This window comes from Vipera ursinii (genome assembly GCF_947247035.1).
Source record: "Vipera ursinii genome assembly, chromosome: 15".
NCBI lineage: Eukaryota > Metazoa > Chordata > Lepidosauria > Squamata > Viperidae > Vipera > Vipera ursinii.
The window spans coordinates 2,197,134-2,224,976 of record NC_139528.1 but is presented as its reverse complement, the minus strand read 5'-3'; the positions used below and the strand labels follow the sequence as shown (position 1 = coordinate 2,224,976).

Below are 27,843 nucleotides of genomic sequence, written 5' to 3'. Positions count from 1 at the left end.
CACATGCAGACAGACGAGCGTGGCTCCTTCGTATCCGTTCGGACGTGCCGGCTTGAGGAGAACACGGCACGAGGAGGAAGGAGGCCATCCCAGGCGTAGCGAGCTCAGAGTGACCTGCGGCCACTCCGGATCAGGTGGAAAATTCAGCAAAGCGATGAGCAAATGGAAAGAAAGCTGCCTCTCGTTGGGTTTGGCCCTCAGCTTCTCCCCGGTGACATTGTCCAGCAAGAGGGAAAGGGGGAGGAAGGAAGGAAGGAAGGAAGGAAGGAAGGAAGGAAGGAAGGAAGGAAAGAAAGAAAGAAAGAAAGAAAGAAAGAAAGAAAGAAAGAAAGAAAGAAAGAAAGAAAGAAAGAAAGAAAGAAAAAAAGAAAGAAAGAAAGAAAGAAAAGGGAATTAGAGGGGAAGGAAGGGAGAGAGGAAGGAAGAAGGGAAGGAAAGAAGGAAGGAAGGGAAGGAAAGAAAGAAAGAAAGAAAGAAAGAAAGAAAGAAAGAAAGAAAGAAAGAAAGAAAGAAAGGGGAATTATAGAGGAAGGAAGGAAGGAAGGAAGGAAGGAAGGAAGGAAGGAAAGAAAGAAAGAAAGAAAGAAAGAAAGAAAGAAAGAAAGAAAGAAAGAAAGAAAGGGGAATTATAGAGGAAGGAAGGAAGGAAGGAAGGAAGGAAGGAAAGAAAGAAAGAAAGAAAGAAAGAAAGAAAGAAAGAAAGAAAGAAAGAAAGAAAGAAAGAAAGAAAGAAAAGGGAATTAGAGGGGACGGAAGGGAGAGAGGAGAGAAGGAAAAGAGAAGGAAGAGAATTGGAGAGAAAGGGAGGAGGGTAGGAGGAGAAAAGGAAGGGAAATGGAAGGGAAGGGAGGGAGGAAGGAAGTTGAACAACCCCGTCGCCTGTGGCGTGGGATCCACACAGTGGATTGGTCCCCCCCGTCTGTCCGTCTCCATCTCAGCGCTGCCCTTCGATTGGCTTGTTTTCACTTTGAAGACCTGAGATTGAAGGTGGATTCCGAGTGCCCACCAAACACGGCAGCAGTGAGTTGGGGGGGGGGGCCCGGCTGGGAAAGACCCTGCCCCACCCAGGGCCCGGAGCCGAGACCCTACCATTCGAGGCCCAGGCTCCCGCAGCGCCTGGCGCTCCTCCGTTGCTTCCAGGGCTGGGTTCGAGTCTCTCCTGGAACCGATCGCGCGCCCTCCTGGCTTTTTTTTTCTTTTCATTCATTCTTTCTTTCTTTCTTTCTTTCTGTTTGGCTTGGCCTTCCACTGTGTTTTTTTGTGTGTGTGTGGTGTCTTCCTCTGCCACGTTCAACAGCTGCTGGAGCTCGTGTAGGGGGTGGGGAAGGAGGTGGAACTCACCCCCATGGGGCTGTCGGAGAGGGGCGTCTGGGGGGCGCCCCCCACCCCCCCCCACCCCCCGGCTCTCCACCAGGGCGGCCAGGAACTGCTGCTGCTGCTGGCGCAAGGTGTCCGTGATCAGCAGTGGGAGAGCGCTGAAGTGGGCGGCCAGCTGCTCCAACTTGGACTCCAGGCCCCCCAGCTGCTTCTCCAGGTCTTCACTGCGGTCATTCAGCTCCGTGATGAGGTCATACATGACGTTTTGCATCTGCCAAGCAAAGGGGGTGTGTGTGTGACAGGTTATTCCCCACCCTAAGATCCCTCCCTTCCCCTTTTCTCTATCCTTCCTCCCTTCCTTCCTTCCTTCCCTCTGCTTTTCTTTCCTTCTCTTTTCCTTCCTTCCTTCCCTTCTCCTTGTCTTTCCTTCCTCCTCCAATTCCCAACCCTCCACTTTGCTCCATATTCCCTCCCTCCCACCCTCCCTTCCTTCGTTCCTTCGTTCCTCCCTTCGTTCCTTCGTTCCTTCCTTCCTTCCTTCCTTCCTCCCTTCTCTCCCTCTCCTTCCATTGTTCTTCCTTCCTTCCTTCTCCTCCATCACCCCTCCCTCCCTCCCTTCCTCTTCCCTTCCCTCCTTTCTTTTTCCTTTCCTTTCCTCTTTCTCTGTTGATCTTTATTGCCATTTGCCATTTATATTCCAATAACCTCTCATCAGAATTGCAACATGTTGGAGAAAAAGACTACAGCACAGGCTTTCCCTTTATCAGGAAGATTCCTAAAGACTCATTATTTGACATATTGGCCGCGGAGAGACCCATCACCCAATCACCGCTTAGCCTTCTCCCTTTTTAGCAGCATCTCATCCATCCTTTGCTGTTCCCCCCCCCCCCCCGCGCCCCTTTAAAAAGTTCCTGAAAAGTTCACCGTAAAATGTGGGTCCGAAGAACAAGTGGACAATTTCCCCCATGGCTGGCAAATCATCCTTCCTTGCCTCTTGGCTATTTGTTTAAAAGAACATTTCATCTGAGCAAAACCTATATATCTATATCTATCTATCTATCTATACAGTATATATATATATATACACAGTATATATATATACACAGTATATATATATATATATATATATATATATATATATATATATATATATATATATATATATATATATGCAATTTTTCTGAGTGCAGGCCAGCTGAAAGAGGACATTAACAAGCTGATGCACTTCTCTCAGTAGACTTAGGGTCTAGAAACTTGTCTTCTCGTAAACGTTTTCCCCAAAGGCCTCTCTAAGGTTTAGGAAGCAGGACGAGAGTCATGATGGAGGAATAAAAAATTGATGCCGCTGGCATCGTTTCTTTGCAGCAGGACGAGATCATTTTAAGCTACTCATTTGTATTTTATTGCCTTTAATAAAGTGTGTTTCCCCCCACAAATTCAGTCTAATTTGCAGAAACATCCAGGCATAAAAACAGCCACAGAAATGCTGTGGTGTTCACTGAGGTTTCCCTTTAGAAATCAATCCTTAAAACCTGAGGACTAGGAACTTTGTTTTGCAACTGCTGTGTGTGTGTGTGTGTGTGTGTGTGTGTGTGTGTGAGATATTACTTTGAACAAATCTCTCCCTTTAAGAGAATGAGACTGCAACAGGGGAATTGTGGTTTCAGGAAGCAAAGAGAAGCAAACATCTTTTTCTTTTTTATTTGTTGTTGATATTTTGATTTCCCAGGAAAGGCCCCCCCCAGCCCGCCTAGGATTGCCTCCCTACCTCCATTTATCATATTATCTGAATACTGCCAACTAAAAGCAACAATGGGATGAGAAAAAACAGACAAGGAGGGGCGATTGGAAGGAAAGGGTAGAAATCAAAATACCAGCGTTGACTGAGAGAAATGTAGGAAGGAGGGAAAGAATGAGAAAGGAAGGAAGGAGAGAGAGAGAGAGAAGGAAAAGAGGGAAGGAGGAGGAATAGAAGGGAGGGAGAAAGGGAAGGGAAGGGAAGAAGGGAGGGAGGGAGGGAGGGAGGGAAGAAGAGAAAGGGAAGGAAAGAAAAAAGTAATGGAGTAGAAGGAGGGAGTGAGGAGGCAGAGGGGGGAGAGAGGGGAGAGAGAGAGAGAGGAAAGAAGGGAAGGGGATTGAAGAAAAAAGGAGAAAGAAGGGAAGGAGGGAAGGAGGAGAGAGAAGGGAGAGAGGGAGGAAAGGAGGGAGGAAGGAGGGAGGGGCAGAGAAGGGAGAGAGGGAGGAAGTAAGAGAAAGGGGAGGAAGGAAGGAACAGATGGGAAGGAAGAAAGGAGGGAGGGAGGGAGAAAGGAAGAAAGGGAAGGAGGTCGAGAGAGAGAGAGAGAGAGAGAGAGAGAGGGTGAAAAAAGAGAAAGGGAAGGAAGGAGAGAGAGAGGGAGAGAGAGAGAGAGGGGAAAAGGAAGAAGGCAGGCAGGCAATGAAGCAAAGGAACTTCACGCCAGCCCTTCCCCCCTCCCCAGCCGAGGGCCTTCCCACACTCCCCCCCCCCTCAGTGCAGCCCCAGAAGCAGATCTCCCAGGCATCTTTCCACGGGGTTGCTAGGCAACCCGATGCTTGGGAAAGCCCGCCCAGGAGACAGGGCGGAGGGGGTGAGACCGCCAAGCCATGCCTTCCCTGCCCCCCCCTTTTTCCTTCTGCAAAAAAAGAGAGAATTCCCATCTCAAGGGAAGCGGAATAAAGCAGAGGCCGGGAGGTGGGCGGGGGAGGGAGGAAATGGGGCTGGGGGAAGAGCTCCCCCAAGCCCACCCCCAGGATTCCCAGAGCTCATCCAAACAGTCCCCCCTGGCTTTCCCACCTGCGCTTGTGTGAGAATGGCGGAGGGGATGCAAGATCTGGCTAGCTTTGCCAAAGGACACCCACCCCCATCCCCCCACACAGCAGGGGTTCTGCCCCCAAGCCCAGCCACTACGCGGCCCATAATCCTCCCCTCCTGGCCTAGCCCACCGCTTTTAGGATCCCCACCAATCCCATTCTCCTCATTCCGGCCTCCGAAGGCAGCGTTAGTCACCTTGGAAAGATCGACCAGCGTGTTGGCTTGATCGCTCAGCTTCCGCTGTTCCATCTTCACGCTCCTCAACCTAGAAAAATCGTGACAATAACTAACAACAACAATAACAATAGAGTTGGAAGGGAGCTTGGAGGTCTTCTAGTCCAACTCCCTGTCGAGGCATTTCAGAAAGACCCTCCCTGTCATTCCCTCTCCCGCCACCTGTCCTGGGCCCAACGCTCTCTTCTTGCCTCTGCTTGGAACAACCTCACCGAGGACTAGAATCCTGCCCAGGCTCCCTTTTGGGAGGAAACATACAGGTAGTCTTGCATTTATGATCACTACTGGGCCTAATATTTCTGTGGCTAAGTGAGAGATTTGTGAAGCGAGTTGCAAGTCGAGGTCTATATTCTATATTCTATTTTATAATCTATTCTATTCTATAATTCTATAATAATCTATGATTTTATTCCACCCCACTCAAACAATGGAAGGTCGCAAAAGGGGAATCCAGGGATCACCGCAACCGTCACGAATAGGAGTCGCCCTCTGAATTTTGATCACGTGGCCCTGGGGGAGCTGCGACGGTCACGAAAACCCGTCGTAAGTTGCTTTTTTTCCCCCAGGGCCGTTGTAATTCCGAACAGTCGCTAAACGAATCGAGATAGTATCTGTACAAGGAGACACTTCAGCTCAACGGCTCTTTGCAGAAGCCATTTTTGTGTGTGTGTGTGGGGGGAAAGCTGGAAATTAGCTGGTTTCCACCCACCCTGCAGCCCCCCCCCCCAGGAGACGTACTGGTGGATGGCTTGGAGGAATTTCCTCTGATGCTTCCGGATTTTGCCGTGATCGATCTTCTTCAATAGTTTGGTGTTTTTGTAAATCAGCCAGGTTTCCCGAAGGACGTTGGCCGCCGCATTCTTGATCTGCCCGAGGGAACACAAAGCCAAAATCTCCAATCCCCTTTCTTCGCCTCGGTTGGGAACTCCAGCTTTCTTCCCAAGCAACCTGGTGGATGTTCTAGAATCGAGACTACAACTCCCATCAGCCCCAGCCAGGACAAAGAGAAGGTGTCCCTCCTAATCTCCGAGGGATAATTGAGAAGAAGTGGGGAAAATAAAATGGCCCGGCAATAAAACGGCAAAAGCTAAACTCTCCTGGCATGAAATGGGATAGCTTGACATCTCTGTTAATTTTTTTTTTTTTAAAAAAATCCTGGTTAGTTTTTTTTGGGGGGGGTTGGTTGGTTTACCCAGGTTAATTTTTGTCTAAGGCAATAACTAAGTTTGGTGTTTGGTGCCAATAAATCACAGCGTGTCGAGAGCAGGAAGGAATCTTAGCCCAGTGTTTTTAGCAAATTCAACATGGCTGGACTTCAAGCCCCAGAATTCCCCGGTCAAGTCCACCTATCATTAAAGCATGCGGGCTGGGGAATTCTGGGAGTTGAAGTCCATTTACCATGTTGCTGGGGAATTCTGGGAGTTGAAGTCCACCCACTTGAAACTTGCCAAGGTTGAGAAAAGCTGCTCGGGAAATCCCTTTATTCACCCAGATGCCTCTGTGCAAAAATCTGGCTAACCAACAATTTAAGAGATCCTTCTACCAAAAATTTGGGGTGGGGGTGGGGGGAGAAATAGGAAAAAGCAAGAGGCAAAAGGGGAAATCCAACCCCCTCCCCTCTGCCTCACCCCCTTTCCTCTCGCTGTGACATCAGCAGCAATTCGGGGGTGGGGGGCGGGGAGAAACTGCACGAGATTCGAAACTCTGGTTCAAAACAAATGGATGAAAAGGTGAATATAATGCTCCCAGATTGTAGCTAGCAAATGTCTGGAACAATATATGAAGCCTGCAGGCTTTGGGGAAACAAATTATTCCTCTTTTCTGCCTTTCGGTGAGCAGCCGAAGCTAGGAAAACGTGACACGGCAGAGCAAAATAAGTAGATAAATAAATAAAAATAGAGGAATTTGTGAACAAAAACAGGCTCCGGATGAGTTCACCTCCTCTGGAAAAAGCATGATTTCTGAGTCAGGTGCCCACAAGGGGAGGGAAAAAAAAACCACAACACCACGTTTGAATCTTGCTTGGAAAATCTCTCTCTCTCAAAAAAAAAAAAAAAACAACAACCCTCAGACATCCCTCTGCCTCTTTGGCTTCTAAATCAATTCCCTCTCCAATTAAAAGAACGATTTCTCTTCAATCCAACTCCTTTAAGGCCCTCCAAGCTCCCCCTGTACGGCTGAGAACCAGGGAGCCCATTTAACGAAGGCTGCTGAAAGGCAGACAAAAAAATAAATTAAAATGGCTAAGCTCGGAGGCAAGGCAGCTGCTTGGCGGACGGTGCAGTCAAAGTAAAAATACGATTAAAAATAAAGGCACTTTTTTAAAATCCCCTTTTGGGGGAGCATCCGCTCAGCTTGGGACAGGGGTCTCCGGAATTTGGGGGCTCGCTGGAATCTGTAGAAGTGTTTGGGTTTTTCGTTTTTTTTTTTTGCAAACTCCTCCACAAAATGGGATCTGTGCAATGAGGAGGTTTGTCCATTCATCAAACCTGCAGGTTCAAGAAATTTGTGTGGTATTTTTTTTGTTCCTGCCTCCTCCAGATTCCCGCGGTTCTGAGTTTTTCCTTCGGATTTTTATTTTATTAGTAGTATTAGTATTTGCAAGGGTCCAAAGCAAAACCTGGGTGGGTTGTTTTTTTCTTCTTCTTTTAATTCCTACAATGCTCAGAGGCTCATGCAGGGCTGAGAGGTGGGGTTTTTTGGAAATAATAATTTATATATAATTTTTATATACACACACACACACACAGAGAGAGACACATACAAACACACACACAAACATATATAAACTGCTTTGGCTTTTGTGTTGCAAAACTCCCGTTTCTCACCTGCCCGAGCAAGGGCTGGACTAGAAGACCTCCAAGCTCCCTTCCAACTCTGTTATTCTGGCTTTAGGGAGCAAACTTCCATGTCCAAGGTAGTCTACCTCACAGCTGGTCTTTCACTAAGCTTGCCTTTCGGGGTGTGGGGGATGCCTCTGCAACTCATCCAGCAGCAGGTGGGTGTTCAGAGTCTAAGCTAGCTAGAAAGGCTGTCTGAACTGGCTGGCACTACAAATCCCATTAGCCCCTGCCGGCAAGGCCTGCAACAAATGAGGAAGCTGTTCTGGAAGGAATTTTCCATTTCAACGTTTGGTCAGAAGCGAAGGGGATTCTTCCCAACATTCAGCGTTGCTTTCACTGTTCCCTGTTTGACCAAGATGGTGACTTGGGATTTTACACTGGCCAAACTGTGGTTTAATCCTGGTCTGGGGCACCAACCAGAAGGTGGCTCAAATCCCATGGCTTGCTAGGGCTTGCCAAGCATAGCAGCCAACCGGCTATACCCCAAGGCCCACCACATCACGTCCAAGCCACCTTATCCTAGCTTGTTAAGCTTCCATTAAAGACATCATTGTTGGGTTAGTTCCCTCCGCTGAACCGGAACTCATTTGCGCCAGGTTGAAACTGCTTAATTGAATTATTTTTGTTTTTAATTGTTGCCCTCGGCAACATTCTGTTTCACCAGTATTTGGTTTTACGGACGATTGCTTTTCTCAAAACTGTTTTTAATGGGAGCTTGTTGTATTATTTATTGACTGTGGCTCCTCGGGTCCCATTGGGAGGAAAAAGCAGTTTGAAACGAAAACAAATATTAATAAGTCATAAGGTATGCCCCACTGGGGAGCCGGGAAAGTGAACGCAGGAATGCACGCAAAGTTGTGCTTCCCTCTATTAATTGCAACCTGAAAAAAACCCACCAGAGCCTAATAAAGGCTCTAGTCCTCAAGGTTTTTAATCCAAAATCGAGGAGCATTGCAATCATTGTGACAAATGATTGTTTATATCCCTAAGGACATCCAAAGCAAACATTTACAATATTTGCATTGTGGAATGGAAGGAAGAAATATATATCACTTAATGCAGCATTTCTCAAGGGTGTTGAATGTAAGACCTATGGACTTCAAGTCCCAGAATTCCCAAGCCAGACTGCTTTAAGAGGGGTGGGCATCAACTTTCAGAATTCCCCAGCCAGCATTAAGTTGGGCGGACTTCAACTCCCAGAATTCCCCAGCCAGACTGCTTTAAGAGGGGTGGGCATCAACTCCCAGAATTCCCCAGCCAGCATTAAGTTGGGTGGACTTCAACTCCAAGAATTCCCCAGCCAGACTGCTTTAAGAGGGGTGGGCATCAACTCCCAGAATTCCCCAGCCAGCATTAAGTTGGGCGGACTTCAACTCCCAGAATTCCCCAGCCAGACTGCTTTAAGAGGGGTGGGCATCAACTCCCAGAATTCCCCAGCCAGCATGTTGGCCGAGCAATTCTGGGAGTTGAAGTCCATACCCATCTTAAAGATGCCACGTTAATGTTAGCAACAATCCAAGATGAAAACATTATTTGTCCAGCAAACTGAGCTTACCCGCTTGGTGAGTTGTGTGTCCATCATGAAGTTGTGGACGTGTTTCTCAGCCTTGGTGAGTTCCAGCTTTCGGGCCACCACAGCCACCACCAGGGCAGTGCAACCAGCTCCCTAGAAGGTGGGGGGGGGGAGAAAGTCCAAAATTCAGAATCAGCTTTGAAATCAGTGCCTGACCTGTTTGACAATATCTTTTCCACCATTGCCTATTTCCTCTGCATACAGGGATCCATTTTTATCCCAGAAATCCCCACCTCATGAACATATTTTGCTGCTTCTCCCGCAAAAGAGGGACCCATTTTTCCCAGAATTCGCCTTGCTCATAAATATATTCTCCACTCTTGGCTGTTTCCTCTGGATACAGGGACCCACCGAAGGGATTGCATCTACTCAAAGCCAATTTCCGGCGATTATTCATTCCTGGTGCTCCCCATAGTTCAATTCCCCCCCTTTTTTTGGACAATCCAGTTGTGCAGCTTTACATGGGCACAGACAGGATAACAATTTAAAAACCTTCTCCCTAAAATCATAATTTTGACAACCCGCTCCATCTCCCTCCATTTTGGGGGGGGGCAATTTCTTTTTCCCCGCCCCAGAAAATTGTGCCTTTGTTGCAACAACACACCTCTGTGTGCCTCTCCTCCTCTCCCATCCCTAGCCAGCCAGCCAGCCAGCCAGGCCCGGGTTTAATTAGAATTTTTTTTAAAAAAAGAGAGATTAGCAGATAAAATCATGCAATCAAGACTTGGAAAAGGGATTATCTTCCCGTCCGCTGTCCGTGGTGCTGAAAAGCCACCCGAACTTTTTTTTTTATTCCTCTCTCTCTCTCTCTCTCTCTCTCTCTCTCTCTCTGGTTGGGCCTTTTTTTCTTTTTGCACCCCCTTTCTATCCCTCCGGATCAATTTCCTAAAAAAGAAAAAAAAACGAACTATGAGAGTCCTGCCCTCCAGAGCTGAAATCCTTGACCGGAATTGACAATCCAGGCTGATCCGTATTTATGTCTTCCCGATTACAGGACAACCCCCCCCTTCCCGTTTCAAGGTTTCCACCAGAAGCCTCCCACGCTAGGCCTCCCGTAACCCATATTTCTTTTTGCAGAATGACACTCCAGGGTGGAGAAAAACGCTCCGTGGGTTGATCCTTGGCTGCTTATTGAAAAGGGCTTATTTATCGTTGCTTTTTCTGCCGTTCCTAGAGAAAGCCTTCCTTACGGGTTGAGGTCCGTATTCTTCCGTTTATTCCTGCCAATTCAACCTAACCAGGGTGAAGGGTGCGAGGTGTGGACAAGGTCGGCTCCTGAGCCCGCAGAATCAGAAGCCAAGGGAAGAATAGGCCGATAATCCCATTTATCCAGGATTGGTCTAGTGAGGAAGGCATCAGGCTAGAAAGAGTGAGATGCTGGGTTCAAATGTCACCTTAGCCATGAAAGCCGGCCGGGTGACTTTAAGCCAATCACCAGGAGATGGTGAGTTCTAGTTCTCCCTTAGGCATGAAAGCCAGCTGGGTGTCTTTGGGCCCATCACCAGGAGACAGTGAATTCTAGTCCCACCTTAGGCATGGAAGCATCCCTTTAGGCACGTTTCTCTAATATAGACTGCCCCTGAATGGGGAGGTTTTACTGCTATCACAGACCAAATGCGCACAGAGAACGGCAGCCTCTTTCCAGACCTTCCCCACCCGCCCTGGTGTCTTGGAAGCCCTTAAGTCACGCATGTGTTCCTCAACCTTCCCCAGCTTCCCCCTCCCCGCCCTCCCAACACGCTAGCTAGTGTGCAAAGACCAATCACCTCTGCCGGGAAAACCTAGCACAATGCCATCAATCTTCCAGCCTCGGCACCGAGCCACGGAAACACACAGCTGAGAAAATGAGCCTCAAACGAGCAAGGGGAGGTTGTGTTTGGGAACGCACGACGGTTCAGTACGTGCACGGGGGAGGGGGGGGTTTCTAAGTGTGACAGACAAATGTGCGTGCAAGCCACAGCTTTGCCCAGGTGCAATTCTGCATTAAAACCCAGGCCGCACACTGAAATCAGCTGCAAACAACTGCAAAAAAAAAATTTTTTTTTTAAAGCGTTTTGTTCCCGAGGGAATCCATAGAAAGAGGACGGGTCTCTCTCTCTCTCTCTGTGTGTGTGTATTTGTGTGTGTGTGTGTGTGTGTGTGTGTGTGTGTGTGTGTGTGTGTGTGTGTCCCACTCCCCTTGCCTTCTTGGCAAGGAACTGGCTGAGCTCATCTTTATCCAAACAATTATCTCCCTGTCAAGATTGCCTGGGGCCAGGAACAGCACAGGGTCTGAAATGACACCAACCTTCACACAATCTCTTTAAGGCTGGCTGTGGGCTGGAGGCAGAATCTTAAAAATTCCTGGAAGAATTTCCCACCCTCCTATACCGCTAGTCCTTGGCTTATGATCGATTGTAGGGGGGAAGAAGAAAGGGAAGGAGCAGGGAGGGAGGGAGGGTGGAAGAAGGAAGGAAGTAACGGAGGGAGGGAGGGAAGAAGGAAAAGGAAGGAAGGAAGGAAGGAAGGAAGGAAAGGTATAGCAGGGGGTTGGACTAGAAGACCTCCAAGATCCCTTCCAACTCTTATTTTGTTAACTTGATTGCTCCATGATTCTGCTCTTTCTTTCTTTCTTTCTTTCTTTCTTTTTTTCTTTTTTCTTTCTTTCTTTCTTTCTCTTTCTTTCTTTCTTTCTCTTTCTTTTTCTCTTTCTTTCTCTTTCTTTTGTTCTCTTTCTTTCTTTCTTTCTTTCTTTCTTTCTTTCTTTCTTTCTTTCTTTCTTTCTTTCTTTCTCTGTTTCTCTCTGTTCCTTCCTTCTTCCCTCCCTCCCTCCCTTCCTCCTCCATCACTGGAGGTTTTCAAGAAGAGACTGGAAGACCCTTTGTCTGAAATGGTCTAGGCAGGTCTCCTGCTTGAGCAGGTGGCTAGACTAGAGGACCTCTAAGGACCCTCCCAACTCTCTGATTCTGGGATTGTGTGTGTGTGTGTGTGTGTGTGCGTGTGTGTTACCAGGGTTGGACTGTTGTTGATGAGTTAAAGGACACCCACCCACCCCTCCCGATTCACGGTGCTTGTTTACCGCTCAGGTTTCTTCCCATCCTCTCCCAGCCTTCCACGCAATCTCAAGGGGGAGGGGGGGGTTTGAGACGTGTGGACATGCTTCACACGGTACACGTCAACTCCAGGCTGTGTCTTTTAAAATGGAAGTCTTCCCCACCCCCATCCTCCCCTCCTCTGGAGATTAAAACCAAAACCTGTCTGAGCATAACAGATTCTGTAATTAACAGATCTGATCTCCATTCTGGAGCCTCCTTGTAAAAAAAAAAAACTAATTTGCACGGACGCTTCGTGTCCCAGCCTTCTCCCCCCCCCTCTCTCTCTCACACACACATACACACTAACACGGCAACCGCCTTGCAGTTTAATATGTAAAGGGGGTGTTTGGGGGGTTTTCCCCCCAAAAAAGAGCCATTTTGTGTTGTTGATGTTTTTTAAAAAAACAGAAGGAAGGAAGGAAGGAAGGAAAGAAAGAAAATTCTTAGAAGTGAAGGCAAAGAGTCAACGCTTTAAAAATAACAACAACAAAAAGAACAAAGATCAAACAATGCCATTTTTTAAAGCTTGGCTCAAACGGAGAGAAATGGGGTGGGGCAGAAACAGCGCTGAACGACAGCAGGGGAAAAAAAAGTAACTTGTGACCCATTCTCCCACTTTATGACCGTCCTAGCATGATCAGGTTCTGGGTGCTTGGCAACCTGTGTGTATTCGCAGTGTGTGTTTGTGTGTGTGTAGTCACATGGTCACCATTTATGACCTTCACAGGGCGTTTGCAACAAGCCAGGTCAATGAGGGAAGCCAAATTTGCTTAACCGTGGTAAAAAGAGGTCATAAAATGGGACGTGACTCACTTAGTAACATGGCTCAGCAATGGATAGAAGTTTGGGTCCCAATTGTGCTCGTAAGCTGAGGAATGTGGGTAGTTGGGAAACTCTTGTGCAAAGGGAACGGAATCTCAGCTGGTTAGCCATCACACTTTTCACTTAATGTGGCAGTAAACGCTAAACCACACTCTTGGCTGTTGTTCGCGCGCGCACAGAGACTCAAGTTGGCTGACAAAGTCATCCTATCACGCTCTCCTCGCCAGGACAGACCCAGCCAGAATAACAGAGTTGGAAGGGAACCTGGAGGTCATCTAGTCCAACCCACTGCCTGAGAAAGCGACCCTGTAACATTTCAGGCAAGTGGATGTCCAGTCTCTTCTTGAAAACCTCCAGTGGTGAGGGAGGGAGGGAGGGAGGGAGGAAGGAAAGAAAGAAAGGAAGAAAGAAGAAAGGAAGGAAAGGAGGAAGGACAGGAAGGAAGAAGGAAGGGAGGGAGGGAGAAAGAGAAGGGAGGGAGGAGATAGAAGATAGAAAAGAGAGATTGAGAGAGAAGAGAGAGAGATGGATGGATGGATGGATGGATGGATGGATGGATGGATGGATACATGGAATTATATGACAGAACTGGGTGGAGAGAGGAGGAACTGGACAGATAAGAGAGATGGACAGACAAGAGGGAGGGAGAGAGATCGCAGCGCACCCTCTGCGCTCTGAGTTCTAAACCTCCTCCTTCCTAGCCGATTCCCTCCGCTCGGGAAATCTTCGCCATCCCTTTGGCAAGGCCAAAGCACTTTGCTAAGCGCTTTGATTTGTGCTTTAGATTGTAAGCCGCCCTGAGTCTTCGGAGAAGGGCGGGATATAAATGGGAATAATAATAATAATAATAAAAGGCCACCAGTTCCCCACTTGAGGAAGATCAGCCAAGCAATTATTTCGATTTCTTTTGCAATCCCCATTTATCCCGCCCAGCCCTCTTCCCAGGAGGCAACACCAATCAAGACCGCTCCCCAAGTAAAAGATAAATGAACCAAAGACGGCACAGAAAAGAACATTTAAAAAAAAGAAAGAAAGAAAGAAAGAAAGAAGAAAAGAAAAGAAAAGAAAAGAAAAGAAAAGAAAAGAAAAGAAAAGAAAAGAAAAGAAAAGAAAAGAAAAGAAACCAAGCAGTCTTGCTTAACCCAGATGGGTGGACAGGCTGTTGCAGACGGACCCCAGCTGGAGTGGGGAATCAGGGCAGGGGGGAACATCTGGATCTGCTCTGGATTGACAGGGATCAGTGTCGAAACTCAGTTGTTCCACATCCTGTTTCTCACAAGGGCCTGCCAGCATTTTTGGGGAAAAAACCAAAACCAAAAACCCAGGTTGGCCAGGAGGAAGGAAAGATGTATTTAAGAGGTAGACTGCTCTTATACAGGGAGGCTTTATTTTTAGGGAACATAGCCAGGAAGCCGGCTCGGTGACTTTGGGCCAATCACCAGGCGACGGTGAGTTCTAGTCCCGCCTCAGGCTTGATGTCTGAAGGGGACATGGGAAAATCCTTCCTTCCTTCCTTCCTTCCTTCCTTCCTTCCTTCCTTCCTTCCTTCCTTCCTTCCTTCTTGCCTTTCTTTCTTTCTTTCTTTTTCTTTTTCTTTCTTTCTCTTTTCTTTTCTTTCTTACCACCCACCTCGCTCTGTCCCTCATTTTTTCCTTTCCAGTACGATTCCAAATTGAAACGCACAAGAAGCAGACATTCCCAAAGTGACACACACACCCCAAAAGACAAGATAGTTTACTGTTTGGGATTTGTAGCCTCCCATGCGGGTGACAGGACCCTTCTGTGGTTTGCACAGACTCAAACCCAGTCAAAAGTGCAAACCTGGTTTAAAGCAAGCCAGTTCCCAAAACAGAAATAGTAATTACGTCAGTCAACTTGGATAGATAGCTAGATAGATAGATAGATAGATAGATAGATAGATAGATAGATAGATAGATAGATAGATAGCCAGGGAAATCATCAGGGATCACTGTGTGGTGCCCTTTTCTGTTTTAAAATTCATAGCAGAAAAGAGCCATAAGGATTTCTTGCTGGCCAAAAAAAAAAAAAAAACTGACCAGGACCCGGTCTGTCCTCGGCTGGGAAGTGTCAACTGCAGCTAGTCCACCACTCACCACTTTTCATTTAGTGACCTTTTTTTGAAGTTACAACAGCACTGGAAAAAAGGACCGTTTTTCACACTTAACGACCGTCGTGAAATGGGGGCAAAGCTCGCTTTACAACTCACTTAACAATTTTGGGCTCAGTCGCGGTCATAAGTCAAGGACTCCCTGCACAAATTTTCCCCCAATCCGTGCGCAACCGCTTTGCACCCTTCCCCAAAATTGGGAGGGTGGAAAAAATCCAATCCATGGGAAGCCCCAGAGCTCAGGCGATGCTCTTAGGCCTGGGAACACGAGCATTTATTTATTTGTTTGTTTTCAATAAAAAAGGAGATTTTTCGTGCCTTACCATGATCCCCGTGAGCAGGCAGACCCCTTTCCCACAGTAGGTGTGGGGCACCATATCGCCGTAGCCGATGGAGAGGAAGGTGATGGAAATCAGCCACATGGCGCCCAGGAAACTGCTGGTCACGTCTTGCTGGTCGTGGTACCTGCCGAAGAAACGCAGGTCGCTGGGGTGAAATGACACAGCCACAATCAGGGGGCACCAAAATGATTGTCATGGATTGGGATCCAGCTGGAGGAGCATTTCTCAAGCTTGGCCACTGGAAAACAGGTGGACTTCCAACACCCAGAATCCCCCAACCAGCCTGCTTTAAGATGGGTGGACTTCAACTCCCAGAATCCCCCAGCCAGCCTGCTTTAAGATGGGTGGACTTCAAATCCCAGAATCCCCCAGCCAGCATGCTTTGAGATGGATGGACTTCAACGCCCAGAATTCCCCAGCCAGCAGGCAGGCAGGCAGGCAGAGGAATTCTGGGATTTGAAGTCCACATATCTTAAAGCAAGCTGGCTGGGGAATTCTGGGAGTTGAAGTCCATATTTCTGGCTGGGGATTTCTGGGAGTTGAAGTCCACCCGTCTTAAAGCATACTGCCTGGGGGATTCCGGGAGGTGAAGTCCATACTTCTTGCTATGGAATTCTGGGAGTTGAAGTCGACCTGTCCTAAAGCCTGCTGGCTGGGGAATTCTGGGAGTTGTAGTCCACCCATCTTCGAGTTGCAGAGGTTGACAAACAGTGGTCTGGACACACTAGCATCCGCAGAACACAAGTGGAAAATCCCAAGGACGTTTGCTAATTTAGACTAGCCAGGTTGTTGTCTCCCATCGTCGCAACATCTGTCCGAGAGTGGGCCTGTTTCTCCCCCACACACACACCCTGTTTTTTACACTTCTGAATATGACACCAAAGCCCTTGAAATGAAAATAATCTCCTTTATCTGGGAAATTTTCTGCAAGCCCCAACCTCCATCCTCTGGGATTATCTTGCTCAGTTTTCTGTCTTTTGCTGGCTTGGTGAGCCTGGTTAATGACTATTGATTGATCTCTCTCTTCAGCCAAAAGGAAAGGTTAGATTCCGGTTCGGGTTCTTTGCAGGCCCCTGAAAAACAGCTTCATTATGCATTGCACAGATCTATAATTTATTATTTTTATTTTTTTCCCAGAGGCAGGATTAGAGCTTGGCTTCTGCAGCCCAACATCTGTGAGCCAAATCAGAATGTCCTAGTCTGGAAGCAAAGATTTACTCAATCATGAGAGGTTAATAAAGAATTCATGCTTTAAGAAGGCGTCAGTTCCCAGAATCCCCCCCCAACAAGCCAACCTGCCTTAAGATGGAAAAAGTTTCAACGAGCGGAATTCCACAGCCAGCATGCTTTACAACGGCTGGACGTCAATTCCCAGGATTCCCCCACACAGTGAAGCCAAGAAGAACGACCCCTGGTGCTTCTCAGAAGGGAAAACACAAAAGACCTTTCTGAGCTTGTATGAGAAAGTTTACTTTCCTGCGCCAGGCTATGTTTCTAGTCCCTATGACTTGTGAAGGAGAAAAGGACAGGGAGGACGGCTCCAGACACCAACCCACTTGAAGAAGGGGGCTAGGCGCTCCCTTCCAGGACTGTTGCTTGCCCCCCAAATCTGAAAAAAAAATGGGACTCTCGGGGGGGGGAGAGACAGAAGACAGAGGTGCCGGGGGGGGCTGCAAGGGGCCTTTTGTCCTCCCCTCCCTCCGGTTCAATTTTTCCCCCGTTGTTGAAACAGATGGGAAGCTTTTAGGCCTGAAATGATTCTCTGAATTATGTGGGGATTGATACGGTATTTAATTTTATTTTTGCAAAGCTAAGACAAGAGGTGGGGTGGAGGGATAACCCACTTTCCTTCCCACCCCGCCTTTGCAATTTTTATTTTATTCAAACAATTCAAATGGAAAATTCCAGAAGACAAAAAATAAAATCGAGCAGAGGCAAAACCAAACTAGACAAAAAAAAAAACATATATATTTTTTTAAAAAGTCTGGGTTTAGTTATTTTTCCCCCCTTTTGGGATAACCCAAATTCCAAATATTTAGCCCATTTTTTCACACTCTGGGGAGTCCCGGAAAGTGTGAAAAGCAACCGGGTGTGTCCCTCTTGACAGCGCAAACACACACACACTGCTTTCCCCATCTCTTCACACCCATGAGTAATGCTGTGCTGTGCAAACACACAGATACACACATAAAACACAACAGCCAGGGGAGGTTTGCCGAGGAAAAGGAAGATTTGAAGGAAGCTGACTTCTCACCATCCCCCCCCTGTTTCCTTGATTTGGCTAATTTTGAACCCAGAGCCCTTCAGGAGGCAGGTGGCTTGGCTGGCTATCCCTTCCCCGGTTGTTAGGGAGTCCCGCCTACACCCCACGTGGATATCACCTCCCAGCACAACCACGAGCACCTCAGAATGTGCGGGCTGTGTGTCAAAGTGTGTGTGTGTGTCACACATGCCTCTTTTTCAGCAGCTAGAATTTTCCCAGATAAGGCCAGCCCATCGGGAGATGACAAAGAAGGTGAAAGGCCTAGATATAGATAGAGAGAGGAGAGATAGAGAGAGAGATAGAGAGATGATAGAGAGATGGATGCATGGATAGTAGATGGACGGATAGATAGATGGATGATGGAGATAGATAAATGATAGATAGATAGATAGATAGATAGACAAACATAGAAAGACAGAAGCTAAAGATGATGAAAGAGAGAGAGAGAGAGAGAGAGAGAGAGAGAGAGAGAGAGATGGATCCCTCTAATCTCCCAGAGAGAACCAGGATCTGAATTCAATCAGGATCCACCAATCCCTCCTTCCTCCTCCCTCCTTTCTTCCCCAACAGACCGATTTCACAGCAGATGATCCCAAGTTACTCTTCGAGATACGACTGTATTGGAGCCGGGCCTTGCGACCCTCAGCCGCGCCCGTCCTTAAGCAGCTCCTCCCTTCCCCACCCCTGCTTCCCACGGCCTTTCTCCTGGCGGTGGCCGAGCGAGCGCCGCGGCCCTTAACCGCCGCCCGCCGGGGGGTCCTACCTCTCACAAACCCGGACGGTCCAGGCAGCGATGATCCAGAGGGAGATGCTGAAGACCAGGAGCACAGTGCCGGGGCAGATGGTCATTAGGGTCTTCATGACGAAGCGGGTGTTGAAGTTGATCTTGTTCAGCGCCCCGATGCTGCGGGACGAGGCGTCGGTGAAGAGTTTGCTGTGCAGCAGCATCACCCGGGCAATCAGGTAGAGGCGCAGGAACATGGGGATGGACAGGATGATGTCCACGTCGGCTTCCGCGCGGGAAGGCGTGTAGGAGAAAGCCAGCCGGGCGGTCCAGAAAAACTTGTATTCGCCCGGGATGGGGTGCACAGCGCAAACCACCATCTCCAGGCTGATGTACAGGATGCGTTCGTACGTCATGGCGATCCGCCAGTCGTCGGCCCCATTGTCGATCACAAAGAGCTAGCCCAGGGAAAGCGGGGTGGGGGGTGGGGAGGGGGTTTAGAAAAAACAAAAAAACAAAAACCCGTTCAGAGCCAAGTTCCTAGTCCTCAAGAAACACCCCCCACACCCCACTCGCTTTCCCTTCTCTTCAGCAACCCGCTCACTTTCCCGTCTCTTTTTTGTAGCCGTCGAGAAACCCGCTCCCTTTCCTAACTAAGTCCTCAGTTTGCAGCGATTCGCTCAGCGCGACCGTTCGGAGTTAACAGTGGCGCGGGGAGGAAGGAAAGAGAAAAAAGAAGGGACTTTCCCACTTAAGAACCGCGGCAGCCTTCCCCGATGGTCGCGCAAGTCAAATTCGGACGCTTGGCACACGGGCTCCTTTTTATGACGGTCGCAACGTCCTGGGATGGTGGGATTTCCCCCCTTCTGACGAGCCAAGTCCATGGGGGGGGAGCCAGATTTGCTTAACGACCAGGTTACTGGCTTAACAGCTGCAGGGGTTCCCTTTAACAACGGTGGGAAGAAAGTTCGTGAAAGGGGGTTTCACCACGTCTCGCTTAGCAACAGAAATTTTGGGCTTGTCAGCGTAAGTCGAGGACTAGCTGTCTTAACACCTTTTCAATGCCCTGTTTTGTCAACCGCCCCTGCCTTTCCAGTTTTGTTCCCTTTGGAACTGTCTTTCCATCCCCTCCAGAGCCAGTGAAATCAATGATCACCCCTTGGTGCCCTTTCCTTTTAACATTCAAGTGGAAAAGAGCCGTAAAGATTTCTTGCTGTCAACAAAACAGACCAGGATCCGACCTGTTCCTGGCTGGAAAGTGGCAATTATTGGCAGATTGGTTGGTTTGTTTTTTTGTTTTTTTTTTGCTGGCAAGTAAAGGAAAAAAGATATTTTTTAAGGGTCTGAACATGTCTGACGATTTCGGAGAATAAAGACACAGCACACGAAAGAGGGCTTTGAGCAGGGACAGGCAGCAAGTAATTATCATTAAAATAGCTGTGTCCACCTCTCTAAATGACTCAACAAAAGAAAGAAAACAACAACAACAACAAACCAGAAGTTTTCCCTGTAAAGCTAACTGATGCAGCCTAACTCTCCTTTTAAAAGTTGTTTTTCAAGTCTTTATCAACTTTCTCCACTCAATGTTCAGGCTAGAAATCCAGAGTTGATCCAGATGTTTCCCTTCTCAGTTAAGAGACTGACTAAGATGACCGGTTGTGGCTTGTCCATTCCAGAGAAGGAGACATCTGGCTGGGACAAAGCCAGATGTTGCAAGAGGCAAGACTCAGAAAGCTTCTTGGCTTTGCACGTTCTGGGAGAAGGAGGGATGAAGGAATTTAATCAGCATTTTCCCACCATTTTTCTGTGTGCATGTTCTTACCGCAAAGCTCTGCTTTTTTTTTTTTCTGGCGCATTCGTGCACACCGGATTTATTGCACAACCTGGCCAAATCTGCCTCTCCTTCCTGCATCGTCTGGCTGGGATTTTTTTCCTAGCTTGTTTTAAAGGATCTGGACCTCTTCTCGGGAGGAGAGGAATCTACGGGCCAGGGGTCAGCCAGAAGCTCAACAGGGCAACATGGCGGTGATTAAGTCCTGAACTCAGAGACAACCTCTGCTCTTTGGCAGTCAGCCTTGCACCACTACTGCAATTAAGGAAGGAAAACATAGAGATAGATAGATAGATAGATAGTTAGATAGATAGATAGATAGATAGATAGATAGATAGATAGATAGATAGATAGATAGATAGATAGACAGACGGACAGAGAGAGAGAGAGAGAGAGAGAGAGAGAGAGAGATAAATAGATAAATAGATAAATAGATAGATAGATAGATATAAAGGAAAAGCTAAAGGTTCCCCCGCACATGCGTCCTAGTCGTTTCCGACTCTAGGGGCCGGTGCTCATCTCCGTTTCAAAGCCGAAGAGCCAGCGCTTGTCCGAGGACGTCTCCGTGGTCATGTGGCCGGCATGACTAGACGCCAAAGGCGCATGGAACGCTGTTACCTTCCCACCGGAGCGGTCCCTATTTTTCTACTTGCATTTTTACGTGCTTTCGAACTGCTAGGTTGGCAGAAGCTGGGACGAGTAACAGGCGCTCAACTCTGTTACGCGGCACTCGGGATTCGACCCGCCAAACTACCGACCTTCTGATCGACAAGCTCAGCGTCCTAACCCACTGAGCCACCGCGTCCCTTAGATAGATATATAGATAGATAATAAAATAAATAAAATAAAAATAATAAAATAAAAGTGTTGAGAACTGCTGGCAGAATCCCCTTCCTTCTATTTCAACGGAATCCAACTCAAAGCAAAAAGCTTGAATGAAATCAGGATTGGTTTGAGATGCCTGAGAATGAAAGTCACACTGAAACGATGCTCCTGTAACCATGGAGACCCACAGCGGTGGGATGCTGGTGGTGCTACAGAGCCAATGGATCTCCCCAGGGCTTGTTTGGGGGGGTGTTCATCTAGACTGAGAAATCCTCTTCGAAGGAAAAGTTAAATAAGAGAGAGGAGGAAAGGATAGATAGATAGATAGATAGATAGATAGATAGATAGATAGATAGATAGATAGATAGATAGATAGAATCTCCGTGCAATCTCTCATATTAAAAACAAAATCTAAACAGCCTGGCTGAACCGTCCCTCGCTCTGCTGAAGCCTGAAAAGAAGAAATCAAAGCAAACAACATTCAAATATCAGATTGTGTCTTAAATACCTGGATTTCCCGGGTGTGATACGCAATAATCAGGCCCAGTAAAATTGCGGTGGAGAAGCTAATGAGACACTTCAAGGCCAGGGAGAACATGGACCCCTGCAAAGAGGAGAAATATAATTAAGTTGTGAACGTACACAACTACACACATACACACACACACACACACACACACACTTAAAATTAAATGTATTTTATTCGTTCTCTGCACAGGTGATACAGCTGACCCCCTTCGAAAAATAAGATTTAGATGGATGGATTGTCCCCCCCCCCCACCGTGGTCCAGTCGCCACCCAACCTCTTAAAATAATTCAGGTAAATCCTCGACTTAGGCACTACTCATTTAGTGACCTTCTGAACTTAAAACGGCCCTGAAAAAAGTGACTTAGGACCCTTTTTCTGCCCTTACGAAAAAGGGTCACGCGATCAAAATTCAGACACTTGGCAGTTGACTCGTATTTATGACAGTCGCAGTCTCCTGTGAGGGGTGGGGGAATCCTGTGATCCTCTTTTGGAACATCCTGACACTGGGGAAGCCGGATTTACTTAACAACCGTGTGGCTTAACAACTGCAGCGATTCCCTTAACAGCAAACTTCGTGAAAGGGGGCCAAATTCACCACATGTCTCGCTTAGCAACAGAAATTGTATCGCAAGTCGAGGACTACTTCTCTAACTCCCTTTCAACACCCTGTTTTGTCAACTGCTCCTGCCTTTCTGGTTTCGTTCCCTCTGGAACTTTCTTTCCAGCCAGTGAAATCAGTGATCACCCCTTGGTGCCCTTTCCTTTTAAACTCCAAACAGAAAAGAGCCGTACAGGCAACAAAACAGACCCAGCCCAGAAATGGTACAAAGCTGACTTAAATTTCTCACTGAGCCACAGAGACTTTGGGCCTGCGGTCGTAAGTCAAGGACTACAAAGTTGGAAACTGCACCTCTCACTCACAAAGCAACTTCCTAACAGTGTGAACTAACACACCTGCAGTGATTCCTTTAGCGACCGTGGCAAGGAAGGTCGTAAACCGGGGGAAAAACTCACGGAACAAAATGTCTCACTAAGCAATGGAAATCGGCTCAACCGTGGTCGTAAGTTGAGGCCCGGGTTTATTATTTTTCTGCTGGAACATTACCACACAGACTTCCAGAACTTTCCCAAACTAGTTCTAAAAATCAAAGTGATGGAAGTCGGGGTAACCTTTAGCGAAACGAAAGAATAAAAAAAGATTTATAATCGGAATGAAAATTTCCCTCAGGAATTAGAAGAATAGATCTGAGGTAATTTTTTCCACACTGACCATCGATTTCTCTGTGCTGGAAAAACAGAAGAAGAAAAAAAAATATCCCTCCGGAGAGGTATTTCCGATTTTTCCAGGACAACAACAAAAAGTGAAAAAGACATAAATCTCACTAATTTGAGCCTCCCACAGAGACAAAATCCATTGTCTCCGTGAAATAAACCCGGTTTTTTATTAGCATTATTATTTCTGATGTTTTCTGTCTGTAACCTGGGTTGAAAAAGGAACACAATCAATAAACAGGGAGTTGATCACCTGAGTTGTTAAGTTAATAACCCGGTCACTAAATGAATCCGGCTTCCCTGTGGACTTTGCTTGTCAGGAGGTCACAACAGGGGATCACGTGACCCCTGGATGCTGCGACCGTCGTAAATACGAGTCAGTCGCCGAGCGTCTGAATTTTGACCACGTGGACACAGGGATCAAGTGTGGTCGTAAGTGTGGAGAACGGCCCTAAGGCCCTTTTTTCAGTGCCGTGGTAACTTTGAACGGTCACCTAAACGAATTGTTGTAAGTTGAGGACTGCCTCGTATTTGCCTTGAAGATTTTTGGCTCGCCACGGGCAAGTGGGGCGAGGAACAGGGATGAAAATCAAATTCTGAAGGAGCAAAGCTGCCTAGCTGGATAACTTTGACATCTGATCTATTAATTCACCAAAAATGCCAGTCTTTCCCCTCGCGGACCTCAGAGATCATTTAGTCCAGCCCCCAAATGGGTGGTTAAGGCAATGGGGTTTCTTTCGTGAGGGCTGAGTTGGCAAGAGGCCAATCCATCTGCTGGGCATTGCAAATCACGATCAACGGCTCAGTACGAGGCCCCAAAAGAGCCCCACTGTAGAGCCGACTCAACAAACTATCATTGACGGAAAACCTGGCTTACAGTGCCAGGCTATTGAGGCAAAGCCAGAGTTGGCAAGATTGCCAATCACACTCAACAGCTCAACATGAGGCCCCCAAAGAGATGATCATAGAGCTGACTCAACAAACTACCATCGACGGAAAACCCGGTTCAGAGGGCCTTTTCATCGGATGCCAGCTTGACGGGAAAAGAATAAGATTCCCTCGAACCCATGCCAAACTGTGGTTCCCTAGCTGGGGTCAACAAACAAACCCTCTTCCTTCCGGTTTGGGAATCTAGGATCGATGCTGGCGATTGATTTTGCTAAAAAGCAGCCTTGGGAACAAACCAGCTTTTAGCCAGGACTTTCCCAAATCAATTAGGACAAGAGCCAGATCTGCCTGCAGCCGGCTGGCCCCGTGCCATAGCTGCCCGCGCCGCAGGAAGGGGATTCTTCCCTCGCCCTGGGCGCAGCTGTTACAACTCCCAACTCCACCACCCACGCAAGGGGATTCCTGCCAAACGAACCTTGTGTGTGTCTGTGTGTGTGCGCGCGCGTGTGTGTGTAACACAATAGAGCTGACCCACAAGGGTAGGAAAGGAGGGGTGGGCATAATTCAGGATTATTAATAGCTTGGGTGTTTACTTCTAATCATAAAGCAGGCAGCTTCAGAACAGAGCAGGGATTTTCAATTCTGGCATCTTCAAGGTCTGCTCCCAGAATTCCCCAGCCAGCACTCATCTTCAAGTTCACTAGGATGCTGGCTGGGGGATTCTGGGAGTTGAAGTCCACCTGTCTTAAAGGATGCTGAATGGGGAATTCTGGGAATTGAAGTCTACCCATCTTAAAGCAGGCTGGCTGGGGCATTCTGGGAGTTGACGTCCACCCTTCTTAAAGGATGCTGGCTGGGGGATTCTGGGAGTTGAAGTCCACCCCTCTTAAAGCTGCCAAGGTTGAGAAAGGCTGGCTTAGCAATTAATTTAATATAATTCATCCTCAAGTCCAGAAAAATTTTCTCCCAGTTCCAGATGCTTTTGAGGAAAAAAAAGAGGGGCGTCCTTACCTGCCCCAAACCCCCTTCCACTGGCTAATGCTACTCACTCAAAAGCTGGCTGAATTGTGGCTGGGTGCGTAAACCATCATTGGGGGATTGCATCACAAAATGGATGGGAGGACACCTGCAGTCGGAAACCACCGGCTTTCCCCGGCTTTCGTGCCAGGCTGGATGAATTATTTGTTAACCGCCCAGAGAGACACGCAAGTCAGATGGGCAGTCAAGAAATGGGATAAATAAAGAAGTAGAAATTTATCAGCCATGCCCAGACATCTCCGGTGGGCGAGATTTGGCTGGAGAAACGCAAAAAAAACCACACAACTGCAGGCGGAAAGGAAGCCGAGATTGGGCAGGTCTCGTGTGCCAATTCCTCAGACGCCACGATATGAAAGAAAGAAAGAAAGAAAGAAAGAAAGAGAGAGAGAGAGAGAGAGAGAGAGAGAAAGAAAGAAAGAAAGAAAGAAAGAAAGAAAGAAAGAAAGAAAGAAAGAAAGAAAGATGTTGAGACTCTGGAAAGAGTGCAGAGAAGAGCAACAAAGAGGATCAGGGGACGGGAGGCTAAAACATACCAAGAAGAACGGCGGCAGGAATTGGGGACGTCTCGTTTAATGAAAAGAAGGACTTGGGGAGGGACGTGATGGCAGTCTTTCCATATTTGAGGGGCTGCCCCAAAGAAGAAGGGGGGTCAACTATTCTCCAGAGCCCCAGAGGGCAGGAGAAGAAGCAACGGATGGAAACTCATCAAGGAGAGAAGCAACCTGGAATTAAGCAGAGACTTCCTGACAGTGAAGACAAATTAACCAGTGGAACTCCTTGCCTCCAGAAGTTGTGAGTGCTCCATCACTAGAAGAGTGCTCCAGGGGGTATGTCAACTTCTGCTGGGGAGGGGGGGTGCCTCCCCACTAGAACCCTCCAAGGAAGGCTGGCCAAGAGACCAAGACAAGGACAGCCCCTCCCACTTTACTCAGCCCCACCAGCTGGCGATATCCTAAATACGCGCAACAGGTGGGGATAACCCAGGTTAACATACCTGGATGCTGGCAGCCAGGGGCCCGAATTCATGCCCTCTTTTTGCCCCTTTTTCAAGCAGAGAGGCAGAACTCCAGCTGGGGGGGAAAAAACCCTTCCCTTTCCTCTCTCCCAGAGCCAAACAGAATTTGTAAAATTACTCATCAGCCATTTTGTGTGTGTGTGTGTGTGTGTCAGGTGGGGGCCACGGAAGAAACCAAGTGTTTGGAATGGGGAGGGGGGAAGTCAGGTAGGAAAATGTTATTTATTCACCCTGGGGAAGCTGAATTGGCCTCCTTTTCCTTCTGTTCTCTCTCCACCCCCCCACCCCGCTTATCCAACAACTGTAATCCATCACCTTGGAGATGGCAGGGAAATAGTTAGCTTGCCTGGGGGGGGGCAGTGTAGGGGGGGGGAGACAGCAAGAGAGTTGGGGAGCCAAAGGCAAAGGGGGTGTGGAGTCTATTCTTCTCATTCACTCCATTTATTCCCACATCAGCCAAGACAGACAAAGTTGGCTTGGTTTGTGGGGAATCACCCCATGCCCAACCTTTGGGGTGGCGTGGGAGGAAGGTCCGCTAAGAGAGGGGAGCAAAGAGGGGAGGGCAGATTTGGCTCTCCCCCCTCCCCATCCAACTCCAGAAAGAGGTACGGAGGAGGGGGAAAGGAAGAGGGAGAGTTGAGGCCCCTTCCCCAAGCAGCCAGGGGTCTTTAGGATAGAGGCATGCTTGAGAGAGGCCCACCTGACAGGTTGCCCCCCCACACACACACCCCTCTACTTTGGAAAGAGATCAGAGCGAGAGAAGGCCCCTTTAGGAAGTCCTCAACTTGGTAAAGAGAAATGGTGGAGAGGTGAGGCGGACCCAGCCAGCCACCCGCCCTGAGGACCCTTCCCCAAACAGCCAGGCCTCTGCCCAAGCGGGGAGCACTTTGGGGAGCCCCCACAACTGGCTGTCACCCCCTCTGCCACCGCTCAACTTGGGAAAGAGATATGGGGAAGAGGAGGAACAGGAGAAAGAGACCCCATGGACACCGAGGGCCCTTCCCCAAACAGCCGGACCCTGATCCGAGTGGGGCGCACTTTAGGAAGGGCCCCCCCAACTGGTTGGTCCCCAGAGTGACGAACGACCCCCCCACCCATCCTTCTCTCAACTTTGGAAAGAGGTATGGGGAGGAGGAGGAGAGCGGGACCCACTGAGGTTAAGGCCCCCCCTGCCCCAAGCACTTTGGTGCGCTTTGGGGGGACCCCGCCAAGTGCCTGCCACCCCTCCCGCAGCGACCACCCCCCCCCGTGCCCCTCTCAACTTCGGAAAGAGGTATGGGGCAGAGGAGGAAGAGGACGGCCAAACCCACCGAGGTCCTTAAAGTCCCTTCCCTAAGCAACCAGCCAGCCCCCTATCCAAACGGGGTGCGCTTTGGGGGGACCCCGCCAAGTGTCTGCCACCCCCCTTCCCCCAGCCACCCCCGTGCCCCTCTCAACTTCGGAAAGAGAGACGAGGAAGAGGAGGCCCAAACCCCCCTGCCCCCGAGGTTCAAGACCCTTCCCCAAGAAGCCAGCCAGCCAGCCAGTCAGCCCCCCGCTATCCGAGTCCGGCGCGCTCTGGAGCGCACTTTGGGGGAGTCCCCCTTCCTCCCGCCCCCTACCTTGGAGTAGAGCCCCCAGGAGAGCTCCGTCTCGATGACCATCACCACGATGCCGAACATGCCGAAGATGAGCGCGTAGTCGCTCAGCCGCTTGCGCTTCTCGAAGAGGGCGCGCCGGTGGCCCAGGCGGTAGCCGATGTTCTGGTTCTTGCGCTTGGGCGCCTTGGCGAGGGGCGGCCCGGGGGCGGCGGCGGCGGAGGAAGAGGAGGCCGAGCCGGCCGAGGGAGGGGGCGCCTTGCGAGCCGGACCCTCGCCGGCGTTGGCGTGCAGGAGCCCGGCCGGCGAGTGGTTGTCCTCCCGGGAGATGACGATCTCCGGCGGCGGCGGCGGCGGCGCCGAGCCGGCCGCCAGCAGTTGCAGCGGCTGAGCCTCGTCGGGGCCGGCGGGCGGCGGCGCGGGCGCCGGGTTGGCGTCGAGCAGGTTCCGACGGGAGGCGCTGAGCCGGCTGAGCGGCTTCATGACGCCGCCGCTGTACTTGCACGAGCTCATGGCGATCTCCGTGAAGGGGTTGCTGTCCCGACGGTGCGCCAGCGGGCTCGCCTGACGGTGCTTGGCCGCCCCGCCGCCGCCGCCACCGCTGGAGCTGGGCGAGTGGCCCGGAGCCCCCCAGCCGGGCTCGCCGCTGACGTTGGGCTGGCTGCCGTGGCGGGAAGCCGGCCGGAGGGCGGCCACGGCGGGGGGAGCGCGCAGGG

General features: G+C 49.1%; 1 protein-coding gene across 1 annotated transcript; it reads right to left on the bottom strand.

Annotated features, from left to right (window-relative positions):
• Positions 1 to 1,157: 1,157 nt before the first annotated feature.
• Positions 1,158 to 27,655, bottom strand: KCNN3 (potassium calcium-activated channel subfamily N member 3). Its single transcript, XM_083374511.1, is given in 9 exon segments — positions 1,158 to 1,392; positions 1,394 to 1,588; positions 4,346 to 4,415; positions 5,123 to 5,250; positions 8,783 to 8,893; positions 15,148 to 15,289; positions 18,192 to 18,610; positions 21,317 to 21,412; positions 27,152 to 27,655. Coding segments are annotated over 9 exon segments (1,752 nt in total). The 5' UTR covers positions 27,641 to 27,655; the 3' UTR covers positions 1,158 to 1,290.
• Positions 27,656 to 27,843: the final 188 nt, after the last annotated feature.